The following is a 24,733-nucleotide window of genomic DNA, read 5'->3' as shown; positions in this document are numbered from 1 at the left end:
GTGTAGTTTGGTAATTTAAATTTCCATCAGTCACCATGACAGGCATCCATTCCTAAAGCAGTATTCAGTCCATAGCAACATAGATATTAAGCAATTTTCCCCCCTATTGAGATTTGATATTTTCAAAGTGTTCATTTATTTTTTTGAGCAACGTCTTGTAATAGTGTGTTCCAAAAAAGGTTAACTTGTGGCAAAACCAAAAATGTAACACACCGTTGAGGTGGTAGGAGGGAGTACAGTGATTGATTTTAATGGCTTCATAAACAACTATATAAAACAGTCCATAAAAATTCATGCATTTTCAGTGTAAATTCTTTTGGAAATATAGAGAAAATTTATCTACAACAGAGCGAACTGTAACAGTGACTTCATTCAGTTGGGTGGTTCACCACAAATATACTTGGCTGCATAGAAAGATTATTATTGCCTACAAATAAACTATGAAAGGTAAAGAAAAAAAAAAGTCATGTAAAAAGCATATTTTATTTAACATCTAACAGATGCTTCTATTTTCCAGACTGTGACAAGTCAGTTCCTGCCAACTCACTCATTTCACGACAGAGATCAAAGAACTAAGCACTAGTGAATGAACACTGGGTATGCTTAAAAGACCTTTCCCTTTACCAAAAGTTACATTCTTAAAGAAATATACAGAAACTCATTTATAGAATGACAAAAAGCCTGAGTTGATGGGGTAAGCCAAGTCATAATAAATTCAAAGAGCCTGAGGAAAAAGACCATCGATTTACTATTTTACAAAAAATTTACAATAGTAGTATTTAAGGAAAACAAACATGATAGCTAAAAAAAAAAAAAAAAAAGGGAAAAAAGCATCCATGTGTTTTTTGTTTGTTTGTTTTTTTACAGCTAAGATGTGTTATTAAATAATGCATGCCTTATGTGGGGGAATTACAAAAACACACACACAAAAAGAAAACTGCTGAGGAAATGACAAATGCTGTAAATGAGGTACTTCAGGTGGTGAGCCTGAGTCCAGACACCTTAAAAATCACCTTATAACATTATTCATGTGACAACCAACTTCTTGTTCAGTTAACACTTAAATAAGGTAGATAATCACATTAAGAATGATTGAGACACAGAGACAACTAACAGTCAAATACAGGATCCAGTGTCATAGGTTGGTGACATATGAGGCAGCACTCAGGGTCAATTGTGTCCATTTGTGTAAAAAAACGTTTTATAAAAATAACAAAAATTGTGGCGCATGCTGTTGAGCATACACGACACTACAGCTTTAAACTCTTAAATACAAAAATAAGCTTTGATTTATTTATTTTTCTAATCTGTTGCCTGCTTTGAGCCGCTCCCTGCCGGGTTCCCGAGATGAGCTGCTGCTGAAGCGAGGAGATGACAGTCATGCTGAACTGACTGATACGCAGTGCTTCAAACAGCTTCAGGTTGGAGTCCACAGTCTGTGTAAGGCATTTGCTGTGTTTCCGAGTTTATGGCTGCTACTTGCAGACCTGGGCAACTCCTGTTATGTTTTGCGGCTGCTCCAAATCTGCTCTGGTGTGCTCTTGTGGTCTGATGAGTAGTCAAAAGGTGAGCGGTGCCCCAGTGGTGACCGGGAGTCGTAGGGTGAGCGCTGCCCACTGGCTGAGCCTCGCTGCTCTGTCTGCCATTCTGAGTGGTAGCGGTAGGAAGAGCGGTGGTCTGAGTGATGATCCTTCATGTCCAGCCGGTGGTCTCGGCTACTGCGGAATTCCTCTAACTTCCTGTGCTTGCTGTCGTCATAGTATCTGCGCATACATACACATTAGTGTCAGTATGGCTAAACAACACAAACGGCCACTTCTTTCACTATGACCTTAACTTCAGTCTAATTCCAATACAAATCAAAGCATTTTAGTGGTGTTTTCCACCTGGCTCTCTTCCTCCCTGAATATGAAGGTCTTGCAAAAGCAATTCTGAATTCTTTAAAACCTACTTGTGGAGCATTTCATGTTTGGGCCTTAAAGAACTTGTGTAGCCTGTAAAAATCAACTGAGGACATTTCTATCTCTGGAAGAAGAACTTTGAGCAGTTCTCATCCCTCACCTGTCCTGTTTGTCTCTATCCCTGCTGTCTGGTCTGTAGTGGTCTCTGTGGTCTTTTCCATTGCTGAAAGAGGAATACGGTCTTTTTCGGGACTCTCCAGCTGTGGATTTCCTGTGGGAGTCAGAGCTGTGTCTCTCCTTACTGGTGCTGCTCTCAAAGTGTCTTCCTGAAGGCTGATGCCTGTCAGAGCTGTAGCTGTCCCTGCTGCTCTCGTCCTGGTGAGAGCTGTCCTTCAGCCTTTCAATATCTGAAGACAAAGAAGGGAAAAAGTGACAGCAGTGTCAACCTTTTCATCCTATTCTGTGTGTGTGTGTGTGTGTGTGTGTGTGTGCGCGTGAGACAATAGACTATACCTGCATGTCTGTAGCCATGGGTGTTTATACTTCTAGTGTTCTGCTCCAATGCCTAAGAAAAATCATCACCATCATCACTGTGGATCTCTAACGTCAGTAGAGATTATAATTATAAGAAATGACAGTGCTTTTACATACCTGGGCATTCTCTTGCCTTTTCTTTACTGCATGCTTATAAAGTTTGTGTAGTTTTCTTGCATCAAACTCAGTGAATTTGGAAACAAATATCCACAAGTTTCTGGAATAAAAACAAAAAACATTTCCATCTGCTTAGCAAATATAAATTACTCAAATAACACTTGTGTGAGACATTGAGTGTAACAGTGTTTATGACAGTCTTAAAATGTACAAAGATGCCTCATTTATTTAAAAAAGAAGAAACACGTCCACATCTATTCAAAGCTACAAATCTACCATGCGGGCATGTTACTTAGTGAACAGACCCACATGGTACATTCATGACAAAGTGTCCAAGGTTCAAATGGCATTAGTCAGCTGCTTAACTTGACATGTTAATCAAGACTTTAACTAGAAGAGGCCACGTAAACTAACTTTCTCCACTGTTTGATCAGGTCCGGATTTGAATACTCCTTCAAACACTCGGTTATGTGGTCTCCTATCTTTATGAGGCACTGCCGTGTGTGTTCGAGCTGCTCGCGCTCCGACAGCCCTTTCTCCGGTCTGTCCAGCTGCTTCAGAGCTGCTTTTACTGGGCGCATCCTCTCTTTACACTGCAACACAAAAGCAAATATGCACCTCAGGAAGTGAAATCCATGTTGTTGCTGGAATTGAATTATGCTCATCTGTTAATCCATGACATTAATCATGAAACTATTTTCTATTTAGAGATTTGATTATTAGCCCAACATACCACACTAAAGGTCCTCTGATCCAGTTCCTCAGAATCTTCAGCTGCTTGCACATTCTCTCCACTAGCCGTTATGTGGACCGGCGTGTCATAAGTTTTCTTTGTCCGTTCTCGTACCTCATTTTTGGCTTCATTCTGATGTAAAAAGGTTCTGAGAGTTAATTCTTGACTAAATTACAATTCTATTCTTAGTATAATTATCAATCAATAAAATATAAATCACCTTTTCTTTGCTTTCCTCTTGTTTATGTACAACCTCAAGAGGTTTTGTTTCTTTTTTCTCTTTTAGCTCCTTTGTGTCCTTAATCTCAAAGCTTTCCTCCTTCTTCTCCTTTTTGATTTCTTTTTTTATCTCCCTCTCTTTGACTTCCTGCTCCCCTGATGAGGAAGCTTCCTGCTCGCATTCCTCATCATAGTTCTCTTCCTCGTCGTCTTCCTCGTCATCCTCCTCTTTAACCACCAACCTGTCTGCTCGGCTTCGTCGGTTTGGTAGCTTCATAGGTGCCAGATCCTGATCATTAGAGCATGTTAGCAACTTACTTTCAAACTGAAAATTCAATATATTCATCTTAGGCACAGCGCACAAAAAAAAGGCAAAATAGATAAATTAATAAATGTACCTTGTCTGTCTCCATTTCATCCTCATCATCTGACCTCTTGTCTGATGGGAGATCTGAGGATGGGCTCTTAACCATCTCATCTGTCTTTGTTGACTTTTGAGTTTTGCTCTTTTTACTTCTGGGTTTCCTCTTTCGTGAGCTGGCCTAAATACAAAGAAGCATTATAGATTCTGGAAAACTTAATTGTCCTTCCATCCATCCTGAGGGGTTGGGGGGCCTTGAGCCCATCCCAGCTGCCATAGGGCAAGGTACACTCTGGACAGGTGCACTAATTTAGAATCACCAACTGCCCTGATCCAAGTTAACATGTCTTTGGACTGTGTGAGAAAGTCAGACTACTTAGAGATAGATATAATTAATCTATAAAACAATTACAAAAAAATAAATAAATATCAAGATACACAGATGACATGTAAAGTTATATGAAGACTTACATTTCCTGCTTGTTTCTGTGCTTCTTTTTTGGCCAAGTCCTTGCTCAGTAACTTGATGAGGTAGTCTGCTCTGGTCTGTAACTGTTTGGCTTGTGGTTTCTTGTCAGGGTCATCTGGCAGGAGCTGTTCAACAATGGACACAGTGAAATATCCCCAGTGAAAACTGCACACTGTTCATGTTGTCACACTTTTTAAACACATGCTCCTTCTAAATATGTTTGTATTGCAGGTCTGTTTTTAGAAGCAAATGTGGGTGAAACACTTTGCACATTGCAAAGCTGTGTATTAAATGAAGCATCGAAGCAAATTTTTTTTTTTATAATTGAATAATTTTAATTACTTGAATCATTGCGGTCTTAATACCCAAATACACGTATTCCTGAGCATCTATGTATTCATAAATAATTATATACATGAGATTAGACATTTATTGTGCATGGACTGACCTTGTGTGTGAGATTAAGGTCTGGGTCCATCTTAATCATCTCCCAGCTGCCATAACCATACTCGTAGATTCCTATGAGGAGGCTGGAGTCGTCTTCCTTCCCCCACTCAATGTCAAAATGTGCTGCCTTTGAGTGACATGGAATGACATACCTATTCAAAAATATAAAATTAATATCACAGAAACAGAAATATACAAATTCATACAAATATACAGTTAGTCACCTCTAGGGGCACGGTTGGTGTATGCAGAAAAACCTGTTAGAGAATTTGTGTGTTACTGATTTATTTTTGATGTTTAAAAGACCAACAGCTTAGACAGCAAATCAGACTGAGTCATACTTCTGGTTTGACAGTAAAACTGCCTAAATGTGCAACGTGGAGATTTTTCCCCCCCTGTGGACATGCAGATGGATGTCAGAATTTTCGCATTTAACTGTTTCAGTAAGAAACAGAAACTTAACTGTTTCAGTAAGAAACAGTTAAGTTTGTGGTGTGATGTGCATGTAGTACTGTGATGTTGTAAACTGTTTGGTTGTGCTTAGGAAACAAGAGACTGTTTTATTGAAATGGCACTGATTGCATTCTGCAAGCATCGGCTCTGCCAGCTGATTGCGTGGCTCGGTACAATCAGCCAGATGAGGAAAATCCGGAGTGTAAGACTCGTTGGTCATTGTTCTCTTTTATAAAGTGCTTTACGTATGCAAACATACAGTTATTACTATTAATACAGTTATTAAATAAAGAAAATAGAAATATTTAACTTATTTTTTGAAATCCATAAGTATGTAGATCTTTTAAATGGAACCTTTTATAAAAAGAAAGATACAGCCAGTTTGTATCTAGTTGGATTGGTTAAGTGAACTGTAATGTGACATTAGAGATCTGAAAGATTTAAACCTGTTTTTATTTTTAGAAAAACAACGTGATTTTGGCAGCACTATTGTTGTAATAAATCCATTTCTTTATGGGTCATTCACCCATAGAGTGGTGGCTAGTAGGGGTGGGGGAAAAAAATCGATACTGTGTAGTATCGTGATATTTTGCTTGCTAATAATGTGTCGATACAGGGACAGCAGAAATCGATATTTTGTTACAAAAAAAGGTTTTTGTGCTCTGACTTCAGAGCATGTTGATCCTTTTTCTGAGCAAGAATCCTGACATTCCTTCACTGTCCAAATGTGTTTAACTGTTTTTTGGCAGCAATAAACACGACAGTTTACTTATTTTAATTTAAGACATGTTTTATTTTAATTAAGTTTAAAACTTTTTTTATTTAATGTAAAATTATATTTTGTTTTAATTTACTTTCAAATTCTTCAGTTGCTGAAGGGGCTGCATAGTTTTCATAAATAGCTATAATTGTACCAGATGGTTGCATTCAATTAAGTTGGACTAGACTGTAATACAAACCGTTCAGTTTGTCAACAGTAAAACTGACTGAAATGAGAGAAAGATTCAGTGCAGACTTTGATATTAGATAAAATGAATATTGATAAAGTTTACCTTTATGTACAGAATCTGAATATCGCAAAATATTTTAAAAAATTGCAATAATATCGTATTGTGCGTTAAGTATTGTGATAATATCGTATCGTGGGATGTATGGTGATTCCCACCTCTAGTGGCTAGGGCTCTGTTTTTTGCTGTGGCCTGTTGAGGAGAAGGTGTCTACACAAAAGACAAGAACAGCGTGGACGAACTTATGAAGAAGGCAGAATTATCAAGGTGATGGAGAGAAGAATGCTCTGAAAACTAAAATCAGTTATGATCAATCCTGCTGATCATAGTTGATTTCAGTTATGTATTAATCACATCTTAATGCTGATGCTCTGGAGGTTAATACCTTTAACATTTTCAGTTGAAGACTGACTGCATACTGCACTGACTCCACACTGGACAATAATACATACTGATATGTGACACATACGTACACACTTTGCAGCAAATGATTTTTTCTAAGCTTAGCTGCCTGCTCCTCCAGTCATCTTGATTATGACTTCTCTAGTGGACGAAGCCTTGCAGACTTGATCAGCTAATTGGACGGGTAATGACTGAAGCCCTGGTCCTCCAGTCCATATATGAAATGTTTTTGGGAAAGATACTGAGCCCCAAGGTTCTGAACCCTGATGTTTGCATCAGGAGTGAGCGTGACAGAAAATGGTTAAAAGATACAGTGAGCAAAAAATTACTAAATAAAATTAAATAAATAATCAGTCTTACTTCTTTCTCTCCTCTGGGTCAGCAGGAATAGCCTTGTGCAGTGGAGCCAGCTCTTCCTCATGCGAGATCACAAGCTTTGCATTCACCTGGACTCCAGAGATCCTGAACGTAGGGCCTTTCACCTTCCCTCTTCTGCCCCCTGATAATCAAAGAAGCGGAACAGAAACTATTTCATGATTTCTTCATCTAATCCTGTGTGATGCCATGTAATTTCAATGACAAGAAGTTAAACTGTGGCTAAACAAAATAATAACTTGTACTGAAATCCTAGCATAGCAATTTCAAAATAACTTGTCAAATACAAAAATATCTGAAAGATCCCGCATAGCCCAGCAACGAATATTGTGCAAATTTAATCTGAATGCAAATATTTTCTTAAATTATTAGAGCACATCTGTAATTTAAAACCACAACACAACTCCCAAGATTAGTACTGACACTTGACACAGACTTCAAATTATAACCTTATTGCTTGGAACAAACTGAAATTTCAACAAATGACTGGAAATTAATAGAAACGCGGCCATGTTATCATTACAATAAAAATATACCACACATATATGCATTAAATGCACAGATTAGGGATGTGCGCGATTAATCAACTAAATGATGCTGATGTTGCTAGTTGGCACAACCCGCACTAGTCAATGAATGTAGTTGTTGAGAGTGAAGTATTGCGTTCTAAATGTCATGCAGCCATCTACTACTAGATGGAGTGGCAGTCCAGGAAACAGCAGAATAAACTGGCATATAACCACTCAACAGACATGTGGATGTTAATTTGCATGGAAAGAAGACTTCTGATGCTAATGTTAGCCACCTGAGAAAACCAGTATGACATCATTTACCCAAAGGTGCTATGATCCCGCTCAGTTTAGAACAAACAAACAAACAAACAACAACAACAAAAAAAAAAAAACAGCTCATGACAGCAATGCAGAAGATATTTCAGTTTTGCTCAAGGCAGAAATATATATATTGAGCCTGAATACACGATTCCAGGGCTCAAAATGACCACATCATGCTGTTGTTCATGCAGCTTTGGAGATTGTCCATTAAAGGGGCCCCAAATGCAACTTGAGTGTTATTTTTAGACTAGTCAGTCTCATTTTTCAACCCCAATTAGTTAAACAAGAAATTTGTTGGCAGTAACATCCCCAGCACAGATATTTTAAATGAAATTCACTCAAACCAAAGCTACTTATTTAGTTCGTATCTAGGAAAACACACACAACAAATGTTAGTTTTCAGATTTAAATCTTCCTGTAGAGAGAAGTAAACTGTTTTAGAACTTAAAATTATTTGGAATAATTGTCTTGTTTGTAAACCACACAATACTGATTTGTTTAGTCTTTGAAATTACTCCTTTTTTTGGTGAATGTAAGTATTTTAATTTGTATTCTAATATACCTTTTTCATATAAAGGTCTTGTTTTAAAAGAATACAGATGCCACATGTCCACCAGAGGAATAGACATTATGATAAGAAGGACGAAAAGTTGTTTTTTTTTAGTTACCTGAATTTTTCTCTGGCCCAGAGGGGTTTTCTCGTAGTGTTCTCAAACATCCATTGTGAACAGTCTCTGCCAAGCGTTTTAGGTCATGCTCAGACTTATCCACGAGTTCAGCATCACGAGCAATCGCGTCCAACCTAAAGACAGCACATGTTGAGCAGACTGCCATTTATGTAAACAACAAGATGAAAGTGTAGCGCACTCTACCTTTCCAGTGGTCCTCCAAATTTTTTGTAACTCTTGACAAACCTGTCAATAGTGTACAGATATGTTAAAAAAAGGAATGTGTCAGGCTGATTAGATGTACACACACACACACACACACACACACACACACACACACACACACACACAGTTAACATAGTTACCTCCGGATCTCAGCATCACTAAAACCTTTGATATTTTCCCTTGGAATGGTTCTGGGCCGCCCTCGTTTCTTTGGCCTCTTTCGATCAGATGTGGAGTCACTGTCGGAACCAGAGTATCTCCTGTTTCTACTTTGCCGGCCCTCATTTGCATTCTGATAAATCTGTTCAAACAAACCATTAAAAAATCACCTGAATTTAATTTACAGTCTCATATTGCAAGCATAACAGTTCTTAACAGTTTGATCAGATTCGATACGAGCATGTCTGAAAGATTTCAGCGTAAACGCATTCTAACTTCTGATCAAGATAAAACATTGAGTATCTTATGTGATCCCTTCATTTTTTCTCTCTCCAGCAGTATATAGTGTATTTGTTGTGACTCCTTGGGTACCTGTTTGGCACAATTCCTCATGCGTGGTAGCATATAGATTTCTTCCAGCTCTTTCTGTCTTTCCTCCTCTTCCATTCTCCTCCTTTGCTCCTCTGGAATGATATCATCCCAACTCCGCTGACTTCGCTCAGAGTCGATGTCTATTTCCTCATCCTCCATCATGGAGAAGTTGGCCACCTGCACAGATTTGCACAAACTAAATACACGGACCACTTTAATAATGTAACATATTGAACACTGGTTATCAAGTTTCTGAAAGGAGAAAGACAACCTCCCCCCAACCTTAAACTGAGACAACAGTTCTTCTCCAACTGTTGAAGGTCCGGGGTCATTTTCCCTGGTCTCAGCTCTTTTGAGGATCTCATCAATGTCCATTTCCTAGAGAGTTGATTACAAGAGACTTCAATTCAAATGAATTTATATAGTACCAAATCACAACAACAGTTGCCTCAAGGTGCATTATATTGTAAGGTAATGACACATTTTGGAAGGGAGACAGATATTAATAATACACTGTCTGAATGCAGAGTGATATATAAAACCACAGTGAGTGAGAAAGGTGACTGAAGAAGAAATACTCAATGCATCATGGGAATCCCCCAGCAGCCGACACCTATTGCAGCATAACTAAGAGAGGATTCAGGGTGACCTGATCCAGCCCCAACTATATGCTTTAGCAAAAAGGAAAGTTTTAAGCCTAATCTTAAAAGTAGAGATAGCGTCTGTCTCCTGAATCCAAACTGGAAGCTGGTTCCACAGAAGAGGGGCCTGGAAACTGAAGGCTCTCCCTCCCATTCTACTTTTAAATACTCCAGGAACAACAAGTAAGCCTGTAGTGCAAGACCGAAGTGCTCTAATGTGGTGATATGGTACTACAAGGTCATTAAGATAAGATGGGGCCTGATTATTTAAGACCTTGTATGTGAGGAGCAGGATTTTGAATTCAATTCTGGATTTAACAGGGAGCCAATGAAGGGAAGCCAATATAGGAGAAATATGCTCTCTCTTTCTAGTCCATGTCAGGTACTCTTGCTGCAGCATGATCAAGAATGGATCATAAAGTGCTGTGCATGTGTATAATGGACCAGTTTGGAATCGTAAATTAATGTAAATCGTAAAAAAAACAAACTAATCGACTAATTCTGGTCTCTGGCCAGTTGATAGTTGGAGTAGGTCAATGTACAAGTGTACTGGGGCAATAAAGATAAGATAAATAACCTTTATTAGTCCCACAGATGGGAAATTTGTTTTATTTAATTAAATTAATTAAATGTTATTTTAAAGGCAAAGAGTGTTAACATACTTTTGAAATATTTTTTCTCTTTTTGATGAAACGTTTGTTTCATGCAATGCTTTTTAAATACATTTAGACATTTGCACTGTGGTACAAACCTGAGGCTCTTGCTCCTCCCCCTCTTGTTCTTTGAAAAGCTCCTCAGCCCCAAACTTCAGGATTGCAGAGAGCTCCTCCTTGTTGAATGGTGCTGAACTGTATGCAGTAATGCACACACACACGCACACACACACACACACACACACGCGCGCGCACACAGACACACACACACACACACACACACACACACACACACACACACACACACACACACACACACACACACACGAGATTAAGTCACTCAAATTTTGGGGTGAAATGGACTTGGCAGCGCTGCCAGAAACAATATGGGAACAAGCACATAAAGTTACTTACCTGGACGGAGCAGATCCTGTGTGGAGTACAGTTTTCCCAGTCGTATCCATCCTCTGAATAACAAGATGGTCTAGTACCATTTTCTTCTTTGCCCTCTCAATGATGTCCTCCTCCACTGAACCCTTTGTTACCAGTCGGTAGATATTCACCTGCCGGTCCATAACAATTGGTAAGATAGGCAAGATAATGATAAAGAATAAGTGGACTGGTTTTGTATTGTGCTCCCTTACGCTTTATATAACATGCCCCACAAACACTTTTTTCCTATGCTTAAGTAGCCATCAAACATTCACACACATTCACATTCTGGACACAGAGAGTAACTTGGGGTCACAATCTTGCCAAAGGGTATTTGGCAAACGGACTGGAGCAGCTAGACATCAAACCAACAACCTTCTGATTAGCAGATGACCTACTGTACCTCCCGAGTTCACTGATTCATATACTGCACAAATCAATGAACACTGTTTTTAATTCACTGGTAAATTTTCAGCAGTTGCAGCTTGGTGTAGACTTAGGTCCATTAATACTGATTAATACTAGTGAGAGTGTACGAAACTCTACAAATGCAAATACAGTTTAAAAAATATAATGAATTTGAATGATTTAAGTTTCTTCTTACCTGTCTTTTCTGTCCAATCCTGTGGGCTCTGGCTTGCGCCTGCAGGTCATTTTGGGGGTTCCAGTCTGAGTCAAAGATGACCACTGTGTCAGCTGAAGCCAGATTGATGCCCAGACCTCCAGCACGTGTAGATAACAAGAAGCAGAAATCCTGTGCATAGAAACTGATATTAGGTACAGGCCTTCCTAAACAGCATCTAAAATAATTAAGAGTTACTGTACCTCTGAACCCTCTGCATTAAAGTGGTCCAATGCTTGCTTCCTCATCTCCCCTTTGATGGAGCCATCTAATCGCTAGACAAATTTACAACATTCAAAATTATTAATATATTTAGAATGGATATACAAATTTTATTCACAATTTTTATGTGTATGTAGTGTTGTGGTCAGAAGTTTCTATACATTAATCATGGGAATGGAGGTCAAGCCATGGCCTCAATTGCCTTAAGGCAACTGTTGTTGTGACCTGGTGCCATATAAAAAAAAATTGAATTGAAGTTGAACCGAATTCGACCGTAGACTAATTTTTGCACAATATACATGGGTGCATAATTCAAAAATGAATTTACACATAAAATAAACTCATTTCTAATCCACACAGGGTAAAAAGTATACATGCAGGTTCAAATATATACCTCTATTACTACTGGTTACATATTGCACCTTGACCAGACACTTTTGGTAGTCTTCAACAATATTCTGGCATAATTATGACTGAATATTTGATCAGTCTTCTTGGCAGCAGTGGTGCCGAGTTCACAGTTAAGCTCAGGGCTTTAGGCATTCCAGAAGCATAATACTGGTATGTTTAAGCCATTGCAAAACCAGTTTTGATATGTGCTTGGGGTCCTTGTCCTGCTGAACACCAAGCTGTGTTTATGTTTTAAAAATCTAGATGTTGATTTGAAGTGATGTTGAAGAATTTTGGCATAGTGCTCCATCATTCAGTATCTTTGTGCAATGTACTAGAACCAGCGGCAGCAAAACATCCTCAAAGCATGATATTGCTACCGTGTTTGACAGTACAGTGTTCTTACTTCTTAGGTTTAAAAGCCTCACCTTTACTCCACTAGTCTAAGTCTTATCTGACCATGAACCGTCCTCTCATCTGAGGTTGACAGTTTAGGTCTTTTTCCAGACCATGGCAAAGTCTGGAAAATTTTTAGGCTTTGCTACAACTGTATGAGCTGATGATCTTGGAATCTGCAGTTGTTTGGAAATGGCACCAAAAGACCTTCCAAACTTGTGTGAATCTACAGTTCTCCTTGATCTTTCCCATTATTCTGACTGCTGGTCAATCAATTGAGTGCTTTTAATAAAATCATGCTTATGCTGGCAAAGAGACTACCAGTTGCAGTCAATCATGATTACTAATTACGTTAACCCACCATAGCTCTGTCGAGAAGGAAAAAAAATGACACTGTGGAACATTCAGCACCACTTATTGAAAGATTTAAGTGAATGTATGTATATATTTGAGCATGCATGCATACTTTTGACTTTGTGTGGGTTAGAGAAAAGCCAAAAATATTGAAACTTGTCCACGTAAATCATGTTTAAAAAAAAAAGTCTTTAAAGATGCATGCTGTGCAATCATTTCATCTTGGAAAGAGAACTGTTTAAATAAAGCATTAAAAGCAAATTACCAAATTACCATGGCACGATTAATGACATGATATGTCACTGATGTAAAGTTCTGACCACAACTGTATCTACAATATGTATTATGGTATTGGAAAAACAGCATATATTTACCTGAAACAGGAACTGTCTGCTCCTCAGATATTCAGCCAGGATATCAAGCATTCGTACCATCTGGGAGAAGATGAGAACTCTGTGTCCCCGTTCTTTCAAACGCACCAACAGTTTGTCCAAGAGAACCAGCTTTCCACTGCTGCGGATCAGATGCTGTAGGAGGACAACAGCGCTCAACAGTCATGACATAAACTGAATATATAGTAGGTAACGGTTTACCTGATACACTTCTGGAGCACACAACACAAAATAGTTGTTATTTTTATTCTAACATGATCACCTTAAAAATAATTTAAAATGCATCCTGTTCCATACAATAATAACTTAAAAAAAAGGTATTACGTATGTTAAGTTGCAGAATTTTGACCTCAGTTTTTAAGAAAGCAAAAGAAAAGGTGTAGCATGATATTTTCCAATTATTCACATGCAAATATAATTAGATATAATTTATATATCTAACATATAATATAAATGTTAGAGAATTTGTTTATAGAGAGAACCAGTCAACCCTCAAATGGCAAAAATGGTTTTTTGCACCGCTGACAAAGCATATAGTGTTAAATTAGAGCAGCGTGTCCATTTCGTCTTCACTTTTGCAGACATTTAGACACACAATCTAAATCTGGTTTTGAATAGAATTTATCATATGAAATGGACAGCTAACATTTATTGCAGTAAGCATGATTCTTATTTGGGTTTCAAAAACCAAGACTTGAATGATTAAATGTGGTAACACATTTAGGAAAATTAAATACATTTAAATATTGTAAATGTATTTATTTTAAATGAGTAAAACCTCAGCATCAATATTAATATTGTTACTACATAAAACATACCTGTAAAGCTTCAGCTCTGTTAAGGAACTCATTGTCCTCTGGAGGTTTAATAAGGTAACAGTGATTACAGCACTTCTTCAACTCCATCATGATGTTGAGGAAACCTGACGTGCTGCCTTTGGTACCTTTACTCAGAGCCTTGTAGTTCCTTGTTAGGATCCACCTGAACACAAACAGGCAAACAGGACACATGCATATATTACTAATGCTATAATATTTTTAGTGATGCTTAAACTTTGAGCCCAAGCTACACATCCCTGCCCATGTTTCTTGAAATGCAGGCACCATCCAGCTCTTACTTGTAATACTGTTTCTGAATGGCACTCATTTCCACTCTGAGAATCTGCTCCACTTTAGCTGGAAGAGATTTCTCCACATCCTTCTTGACACGGCGCAGTAGAAAAGGTTCCAGCTCTTTGTGAAGACTGGTGTAGCCAGAGTCTCTACCTTTGCCATGTTCATCCTCAAACAGCTCCCACGAATGAAACCTTTTGAAATGACAAATTTTACACAAATCAACTGACTTATAGTGATATAGAAAAGAAAAACGGGAACAAACTGGTTAGGTGTGATTATTCTTCATTTCTAAATGCCTTTAAATTTTTATCTATTGTGTTTTTGTTATATTATTATACCACTGTCAAAACTATTTTGCCCTGTCTGTCACCATTATCCACTATTTTGCTTTAATGTAAACAAAGAAAAAAGTGCATAAACATTATCTGCACATATAACTCACACCTTTGCCTATGCAGTTAATGTAAATGAACAAATTTACTGGTACTGACATACTAATTCAATTCAAATTCATACTTAACATACTAAGAGTTATTGCTTGAAAGTAACATTAGCCATGGCCTACTTTTCAGGCATAATGAAGTGCAGCAGGGACCAGAGCTCTTTCAGGGAATTTTGCAGTGGTGTTCCCGTTATCAGAAGCCTGTGATTGGACTTGAAGTCGATCATTGTCTTGTAGAGGAGGGAGTCATCATTTTTCAGTCTGTGCGCCTCATCCACACCAATGAAGGCCCAATTAACACTGCCCAAAAATGACTGGAGACAAAAGTTGTTTAAAAAAAAAAAAGTAAGTAATTTTAACATCTTCTGAGTCGAGCTCTATCATTTCATGTGTTATAACTATAAAAATGGGCAAAATACACAACCTAGGATCTATAATGAAGTAAGCCAGCTGACCTTGTCTTTGAGGAGAATCTCATATGTTGTAAGGAGGATGTTAAATTTCAGTCTCTTGCTGTGAGAATGCATCCACTCATGTGTTCTGATCTATTCACAAAAGAAAAGGAAGACAACATTAAATTGTAGAATTAAGACAAACAAACAATTGCTTTTCTCTGATAAGCCCCGTTTAACAGGTGTTTAAAACCACAATACCATATTCCTGCTGCTGATGTCTCCCAGGTAGACCACAACATTCATTTGAGGGGCCCACAGTTGGATTTCTCTCTGCCAAGATGTTAGTGTTGAAAGAGGCACAACCAGCAGGAAGGGCCCATACAGTTGGTGCTCATTAAACTGGTAGTTCAGGAAGCAGATGGTCTGGATCGTCTTCCCTAACCCCATCTCATCAGCAAGGATGCAACTGTTGCTTCTATGAATTAAGACAGAGCAGACCAATAGAACATTCAGCATGTAAGAACAGAACATAACCCAATAAAATTTGGTGGGGATCTAGGAGAAACCCCAAAATCCAAATAATGACAATGTTTTCTTGGATATTTGTCCTACTTGCACCAGGAGTGGGCCATCCAGTTCAAGCTGTCTAACTGGTAGTCTCTGAGCTCCAAACCATCACCTCCTATGTAAGCTGGTTGCTTCTTCATGGGCACAAATCTAGGTCTCTGTTTCAGCACCTAAGTGACAGAACAGAAGTTGGAGAATTCCTTTCTGAACCAAAACTCAAAGCTCAGTATATTTCAAATCAGAAAATGTAAGAGAATAAAGTTTGGAGTAAGTTACCTTGCAGTCTCTGAATGGAATGGTCTTAGATTGGTTTCTGCTCATGTAATCATCGATGCATTTCTGGAATTTTTTAGCAATCAGACAACCATCTTCCCAACTACACTCAGAGTATGGTAAGCCCTGCCATTTGCACAGGTAGTCTGGATAACCAGCTGCTGACTTCTGGTTTGAATGTCCTGGTCAAAAAAAAAAATCAGACTTATTAAGCTATACACATCCAGTGTTGCAGATTATATTGAGAGCAGAGTGCTTTATATATGCAAAAATACCTATTATTCGCTCTACAAGCTGGTACTGAGAACGCAGGTCATCCATTAATTCTTCCTGACAATTGAAATATTCAATATCCTCTGGAGATGCTGCCTTCAACCTGGTGACATGGAAAAAAATAAAATTGAAATTTAACAATGTATGTATTGTTTTATGTATTATTGTAGGGTCTACCTTACAATATAAAGCATAAAGCAAAATAAAAGACCGCAAATTTCTGCGAGCAGTGTTAATCCCCATAGAAAAAATAAGAAACTTTAGAAAGTTGATATAGTGCTGTAGCAACCCCCACAATCTGCAGAGCTGGTGGATTACTGTTATTTCTAATAGTTTCCAGAACAAGACAGCAACTAATTTTCTTTTTCTTCTCATCCTAGTTAGTGCTAAAGTGTTTGTATTCCTTTCTTTTGGGGATTTTTGCCATCTTTCTGACAGGTTTATTTTGAATTTTCAGTCCAATAACAGTTTCTTTCACTTACATTATTGTCTTTTATTCAATAATATGATTATGACATTTCCTGCTGCTCAATGTTTAAAACACTTTAGCATGCAAAGAGCTCTTTAAAAGCTTTCTTAAATCAGCAGTGCCAAGTTAAAACGCTTACCATTTTTTCTTCTCCTGGTCCTTCTTCTTAAAATTGTCCAATTTCTTCATGCCCTTGACATTCTGTAACTTGAGTGTCTCCTCAGTCTCCCAGGTGTTATGGATATGGGCCCAGTTCTTCCACTTTATCAAATACTGGATATCACCAGCTTCTTTGTTGGGATCAAAATTTGCATTTGGATCTCCATCTGCCTCGATAGCGTATACAGTTGTTGAACTGCCCGTTGCTGTTAGGAAAAATAAAGAAACAGTGCTTAAAATGTATTTACTTAAAGACTTGAATAGACCATAAGGAATGTTGAGCTGTTTGTGTCACACAAAGATCAAAATAATAAAATTTACCTCATTGACTTTGCACCTAAAACCACTGTGATAATTCTGGGCGATTCCTATTTCAGCGTCAATTTAACCAGAATGTATGACATATTTGATCTTGACTGTGTTTCTTACCTTTTTTCCTCCCTATCCTGCTGTCCATTACTCTCTCCAGTGTTTCAAACTCATCTTCTTCAGGCTGTGGAACATCTTCACCCATAACTTCAACCAGATCATCTGAGTCAGTCTTCAGCTCCTCGTCCTCCTTATAGCTAATGTTGACCGTGGCTTGCCGCCGTGGCCCTCCAGATGTAATTTTCTTAAAGTTATCATCCTCATCGTCAGATGATGAACTTTTCTGGGCTTTTTTTCTCTGGGTGTTGCTTTTTTTTCCATTTCGAAAGTTCATCCTGAGACATGAATAATAGATAAAGAGGCAGTGAAGTTTAACTCTTTACATTCCTTCACAAAACATCAGATCCAGAGCTAAACAGCTGAAGTGAGTTACTGTGACGAAATAGTTAAAAGAATAGTATAAAATAGCGTATCTAAGCAATAATTAAAGACCATCTATCAACTCACTTGGTTGGAGGCTTCCTGCTTTTGATTTTGTGACTTGGCTCATAGTCTGATGCTGTTTCAGACTCTTCTGCTGATGAGTCTGACCCAGAACCACTACCAGATTCTGAACCTGATCCAGAGTCAGAAGAACCAGATTTTCTTCTCATTTTGGATCCACTGGAGGAGTCCGATTCATCACTACTTGAAGAGTCCTGGAAAAACATACCACAAAATATTAAAAAAAACAAAACAAAATGCATGAAAAGTCAGATTATGATCATTTGACTTAGGTACACTTATGCAATATCTAATTGTTGACTAGCTTCCATTCAAATAGCAAGAAAAATGTTTTTGGGGAAGGGTTAGGGTCTATAAGAGTATAAAACAAACCTCATCCGATCCACTATTTGATGAGCTTTGTCTCTGTTGTTGTTGCTGCTGCTGAAGCTGCTGTCTCCTGAGCATAGCAGATCTTTGCACTGCTAGGATACTTGGGTTCGACTTCCAGAACTGCAACCAATGAATGCACTCAAAGATTAACAAAAACAGGAACAGTACACTGCAAATGTGCCAGACCGGTTAAATAAAATCTACGTTTTATTGAATGGTCCAGGGTTTTGCCCAACCCTGCTGTTCTAAGCTAATGTGTAATGCAAGGGTCAGAGTGTGGTGATATACAGCCATAGCCCTTTTCCATGAGTACCTACTCGGATTGACTCAACGCGACTCGTTTTTCATTATCAGCTAATGTGAGCACGGTCAATATAGCAATGTGGCCAAAAGTCTCAGGGTATCATTTATACGGTACACAAACACATGCATGTCAAAGCAATAGTATACACTACTTGGCGTACGGCTTATTGTCAGACCCAAGGACCACAGGGGTGTGTTTTGTCCTCATTGTTGGGTTTTAAGAATTGCAGGTTTAATTTTAGTGAAGGAGTCACTTTAATGACGCATCAAGTTACGCCATTGACTGGCCAATCTATAGCAAAGTGTCTGTTGATGTCAAATTTTCAGATTTCCTCAGACTCTTCAGAACCCCGACCGGGTAGGTGTTTAAAAACAAACAAACAAGCAAACAAACAAAACAAAACAAAAAACAAACAAACAAAAAAAGACGACAAAACTGGTACCAGATACCATCACCTAATGGAGTCGAGCCGAATAGGTACTACGGTAATGGAAAAGAGTACATCTATAAACCACATCAACAAGGCAAGTTGTATGAGATCCTTAAGATATGATAAAACCTTATTAACAAGACTTTGTTTGTGATATTGATTTTGGGTTTAACATGGAGAAAATGAAAAGAATATGGAAAAAAACTGATAGCACCCTAGCACAGGCCTTTTAAACCCACTGAATGCTTTTCAGGGAGTTTTTAGAACAGTGTGTTAGTAACTTTGTTATTAACACACCATTTTTAAATAGTTTTGAGACCGGATGCTTTTAACAATAAGAAGACAGTGCTAGTCTGTTTTATGTGCGGGTTAAAGGAGATATCTTAGCCAAAAATGACTTCAAGGTTCCTCCCTGTAGTAGTACAGGCCAAGGTAATGCTAGGGCCAAATATAACAACCTCAGTTTTTTTTCAAATTTTAAAAGTAGAAAATTACATGTCATCAAGTGCCTGCAGCACTATTTTCATCACTATTTTATTGGCCTGTCATGTCGTCTGTCAAAACATGAATAGATTGAGTTCTGTCCAGATTATATTGATCATGTCTCAGATTTATATGAAGGAAAAGTTATTTAGTGATAATTATCTTTATCATTTTATCGCCTAGCCCAATGCTGTACTAACCTCTAGTAGGACAAGCACAGAGACAAGTCCACTGTCAACGGTCATAAAAAGATCATACTAGCACTGTATGATAGTATGGCAGTAAGACCTTCACTAGTACTGTTTATGTGCTATTAAAATGATTTTTAATTAACAAAGACAGCTGGATGATTTGTCTTTTCAATCAATGCTTTAATTGCAACCATCTATTAAACTGATAATTCTTAAAACTCAATAAATAGCGATCAACTTCACTTTTAAGTAAACTTGACAGTGGGAACCAAAAAGCTTAGGCAACATTTTTACAAGTGCTTCTCTAAATAATATCATGTTTGTACATATGCAATAGAAAATAGCAGCCCACCTTTTGGGAATTTAAAACTTTATTTTTACCTCAGCTCCATCAATGTTTGACTTATTTGGTGGTTCGATCTTCTCCTTTGACTTTTCTATGTCAGAATCGGATTGGCTGCCAGAGTCTGAGCCACTTCCTGAGTCACTGCTCCCTGATTGGCTGCTGCTGCTGGAAGAGCTGGAACTCGAGCCTGAGCCGGATCCTGAAGCTGAACCCGATCCAGAACCGGATTCATCATCAGAATTACTGTTACATATAAAGACATTAGTAATTACTAGATGAATCAAGTTCTCAAAGCAAAACATTACAACAGGTTTTACATACTTGAGCAGAAATAACATAACAAAAGTTGGGTTTCCCATATCAGAAACAGAAATCATTTAACCCCTTGGAGTCTCAACTGCTCACTCTCCAACCCCTCTCCTGCTCAGCCTGAAGGTGGAGATTGACACATGACACATAGGTGTATGGAATCAAAAAGAGGTGCAGCAATGCCTTCCAAAGAATTCTATATTTAAAAATTCTTGCTATACCATGAATGATTTTCTATGCAAATATAAATAAGACTATTTTGTCATAAACAGCAATAATCAACTGTTTCTCCAGTAAATATATCATGTCACAATATGAAACCACCTGCATCACTCATATCTCCAGCTTTAGAGAGCCATTAGTGACAATAGTGGAGCAGTACAAGAAATCCTGCCTGTGACAGGGATGGGCATCGGGATTTTATCATTATCAATTCTATTTATCAGGGTTGTCACATTATTAGAATTTAAAGTTTGATACCAATACCCAGGAAAGCACACGATTCCATTTCCAGGGCAAAAGTATCATAGCATGCTACATTCAGTGTCCATGTTAGCAATGATGTGAATGGGGACAGGACAATGACCAAGAACACAAAAATGAACTGCTATGAGACAGCCCTGATGGATTCTCATGGACTTGTCAAAACCAACAGACTTAGACAAAACCTTTTTTTTTTTGTTCAGAATAAACAATATAAATTGACACAAGTTGTTTGTTTTTTTTTACCGTTAGGAACTGGAACTCAGTCAATCCTATACCCATAGACGAGAGCTGTGGGGAATTTGTAATTTGATTTGATATACCTTTATTAGTCCCAAGGGGACTAATAAAGTAATGCAAGTAAGAAAACCTTTTTTATACAGCACCTTTCACAGGTGAAAAACCACAAAATGCTTTACAATAAAAACAGGCATGAACAAAAACACAGAAGATTAAAACATAAAACAGTATACAACCTGAAACTAGTTAAAAGTCAGTCTAATTAAATCAGTCTTCAGCTGCTTCTTAAAAGAATCAACAAAACAGCGCAAACACGGAGGTAAGGCATTCCACAATCCAGGGGCCACAGCTCTAGAGGATTTATCCCCTCTGTTCTTAAAGTGAGTTTGTGGGATCATTAACAATCTTTGACTGGAAGATCTCAGACTGCAAGAAGAGTAAGGACTAAAATGTTTAAATTAATTCTAAAACGAACCAGTAGCCAATGTAAAGAGATTAAAACTAGAGTAATGTGCAGTCTCTTTCATGTGTTGGTTTAAAGCCTAGCAGCAGCATTCTGTACCGACTGGGGACGGTCACGTAAACACGTAAACAGACTGTCACACTAACCAAGACGAGCTGAAATAAAGGCATGGGTAATCATCCTTAATTCAGCTTTTGACAGAAGAATTCAAAGCTTAGAAATATTTCTCATTTGAAAAAACAAAAGAGTTTCAAATTGATCCACGAGAATGGCTCTCCAAAGACATGGCTAAATAAAAAAAATAAAAATAACACCAAGGTTTCTGAATTTGGATGCTGAGGGATGACTATAACGTGTGGTACCTTTAACAACAATTTATAACCAACAGTTATAGATTAGTATTAGGGAAATGCTATACTGTCTCTATGTAGCTTTAAGTGCTTCACTGCAGCTAAAGCTAGCTAGGTTTCAGGTATTCATTTCTCTACTACTTTCTACACTCACATATACAGGATTTTATAAAACTGAATTATAATAAATGTGTAATTGTGTACATATTTTTCAGTTAAGTAAAAAATATAAAATGCATAACAAATGACATAAACATTTGTATTGGCTACTGACAAAGGGCCTCTGATGGTGTAACATTTGACACATTTGCCTGGCAAGCAAAAAATTGCTTTTGATTTGATTGGGGTTGCATCCAGAAAAAACTGTGCCAAATCAAGCATGTGCTGCCACCTTCTGTGGCAACCCCTTGTCACAAGGGAACAACCAAAATTAGATCTCTCCATCACAGACACCTTTTGACGGTTGTTACTATCGGTCAGGTGTATGGTGACAATCTAGTATGTAAGGTATGAGATGATGTTCTAAATAAGTAAACAACAAACTGTTATTTCTATTTGTGATAAAAAAAAATAAATAATCAATACCTGGATTCTCCACTGCTGTTGCTTACACTTTCATCCTCACTGCGTCCAGCCATGCTGAAGTCAAAAATATATAGACTTCAACCTGGCAACCTGTAGTAGTACGGTCCACGTGTTTAACCTGTGAGCAAAAATACACACAAGTTTAAAAAGAACTGTATGCTACAAATGCTACAAATACTTGGGGTTATATTATTACTCGTTGAAACAAGAATAATATCAGGAATAGAATTTCACAACAACATGCATTAAAATATCTGATTAGGTGGAGCTTGATAAAACTCAGATCCATATGGCAAAGTACAAGCTTAGTGTACCACCCGTGACTGACTACAACCAATGCATCAAAGCTTGTCCTGTGAACCATGCAAGCAGGGACGCAAATATACTTTCGCTAAATTAGTTTCAATTGAAACCATTTCAAGACATCTATCAGGTCTGTGGTTTCATCCTGAGAGAAGTGAACCGCGTCTGAAACACAGATAAACGTGTTGAGATATGACTATTTCAAGTTAAAACTAGAAAAGTGTGATCTGTGTGGATGGCTGTCACTACATGCTACTTAGCTGAACGTCATTTATCCCACACCGCAGAGGCCTATCAGGCCTGCACTATACCAGCGTGTTTTCATGTACACATGAAGCTCCGTGTGTACCCGAAGAAGATGAAAAACTAAATAAATAAATAAAAATAAAATCAGAATAAATAGTTTCAGGACACCCTCAAGTCATCACTTGGGTACACTATCACTATGGTTACAGTTTAGCAAGTAGCTCAAGCTAACTAGCTATTACCGGCTAACGATGGCAGTATTAGCGATTGGCGGGTAGTAGTAGCGTATGCAGACATAGCCAGCTATAAAGAACAAATATACAAAATAAGATTCAGCACAAAACCTGCAACCACCTGATTACCTGTAACCACTTTGCTATGTTTATCTAGCTACAGTTTGCTAGCCGCTTTATGCTGTGCTATTGTTTTCTGGATTTAAAATCCTACACGTGACAACTGTGAACTTTATACCTTTACGGTATGCACCGCAACCAAGTAGCTCAAACTGTACGTACCTTTGGTACTTTGTTTCATTTTGTGTCAATGTGGGTGAAATAAACATGAGGAGAACTGGCTCACAGGCCATCACAAGGGCTGTCAAGGCAAACAGCATTAGCTAACGCTATGAAGCACGAGGCTAGCACAGAAGCTAACAAAATGAGAAAACTTTGCTCTAATAGGAAACCAATAGAATGATAACTTTAGAGTTACAGATGATACTCAAAGTTAATCATCAATAATATTTAACTATGTAAATATATGCGCAATCAGTGGATTGGGATGAACAGTTAAACAAATTTAGTATTCATCATTAAACCCACAAAACCAAATTAGCTAACCAACTTCACCCTCTCCCATCTTGTTTTCATTCGCTGTTCACTTCTCGCGGCTTTTACAACATCAACATGCAACGTTAGCTTACTTTTCGCTAGCGTAAGGACTAAGTAACTAAATGATGTGTGTTACCTGTCTTTAGTTTAGGTTACTCGTGAAACTCCGATAAAATATTTGTCTAAACCAGCCTTTCCAGTCCAGGGGTCCTTTCTTCTTTTATTTAACTGGCGAGCTAGCAGCTGCTGGTAGCTAATGCTACCGTAAACTTGCTAGCTATCTCCCGGTTAGGGAGCGCAGCCCGAAAGACTCCGGTCGATAGAACTGGTAGAATGTTGGTTTTCCTCTTCTTAACCAAAGTCCCGTTTGCCGTTTTAGAAGTTACAAAATACAGTGCCCGTTGATAAGCAGCGACTGTAGAAAGCTAGCATTTTATTTCCAGTGTCTTTCCACAACCGGCCTCCGCCATGACGCCGTAGGGTTCACTTCTCCAGGAAACCCCGGACAGTGACGTAACGACTCTGCTCCTTACTCCTCCACTGTAGCAGCAGGAAACGTCGGTTTCTCATAAGTCGTCTTTATCTTTATTGGAACAAATGGAAATAAAGCTAGTCTGATAATTTAGGTCATCACAACAACAAGGTTATACATATACAAGGTCGTACATAAAAGTCCGTCTTGTTTAAGGAATTACGATAGCCGTCAACCATAGTTTTTGTAGTTTGAAACGTACAACCCTTCTCCAGACCGTGTGTGTGTTTGATCCACTTAACGTGCTTTCTCTGCTCTTGGCGAGTGTTCCTTATATATAAAAAAATGCATTTTGAAAAACAAGTACGTGAATCCAATACAAA

The 24,733-nt window shown here is 38.1% G+C and overlaps 1 protein-coding gene across 1 annotated transcript; it reads right to left on the bottom strand.

Moving 5' to 3' along the window:
• Positions 1 to 227: 227 nt before the first annotated feature.
• Positions 228 to 24,385, bottom strand: chd1 (chromodomain helicase DNA binding protein 1). The gene is made up of 36 exons (XM_082541490.1): positions 24,015 to 24,385; positions 22,500 to 22,617; positions 20,105 to 20,312; positions 18,316 to 18,435; positions 17,947 to 18,137; positions 17,500 to 17,774; positions 17,051 to 17,276; positions 16,445 to 16,545; positions 16,173 to 16,351; positions 15,942 to 16,066; positions 15,588 to 15,804; positions 15,390 to 15,479; positions 15,058 to 15,248; positions 14,495 to 14,683; positions 14,196 to 14,358; positions 13,360 to 13,512; positions 11,827 to 11,898; positions 11,606 to 11,755; positions 10,984 to 11,132; positions 10,668 to 10,764; positions 9,558 to 9,653; positions 9,276 to 9,452; positions 8,885 to 9,045; positions 8,724 to 8,765; positions 8,520 to 8,653; positions 7,004 to 7,142; positions 4,783 to 4,933; positions 4,337 to 4,459; positions 3,903 to 4,046; positions 3,506 to 3,793; positions 3,286 to 3,417; positions 2,967 to 3,145; positions 2,553 to 2,652; positions 2,415 to 2,466; positions 2,062 to 2,308; positions 228 to 1,763 (listed from the first exon to the last, which is right to left on the bottom strand). Exons 2-36 carry the CDS (start codon positions 22,550 to 22,552, stop codon positions 1,502 to 1,504), a joined length of 5,376 nt encoding a protein of 1,791 aa, XP_082397616.1. The 5' UTR covers positions 22,553 to 22,617; positions 24,015 to 24,385; the 3' UTR covers positions 228 to 1,501.
• Positions 24,386 to 24,733: the final 348 nt, after the last annotated feature.

This window comes from Aulonocara stuartgranti (genome assembly GCF_965226115.1).
Source record: "Aulonocara stuartgranti genome assembly, chromosome: 7".
Taxonomy (NCBI): domain Eukaryota; kingdom Metazoa; phylum Chordata; class Actinopteri; order Cichliformes; family Cichlidae; genus Aulonocara; species Aulonocara stuartgranti.
Note: the sequence above shows the minus strand (reverse complement) of the source record. Positions and strands in the feature narration are given on the sequence as shown.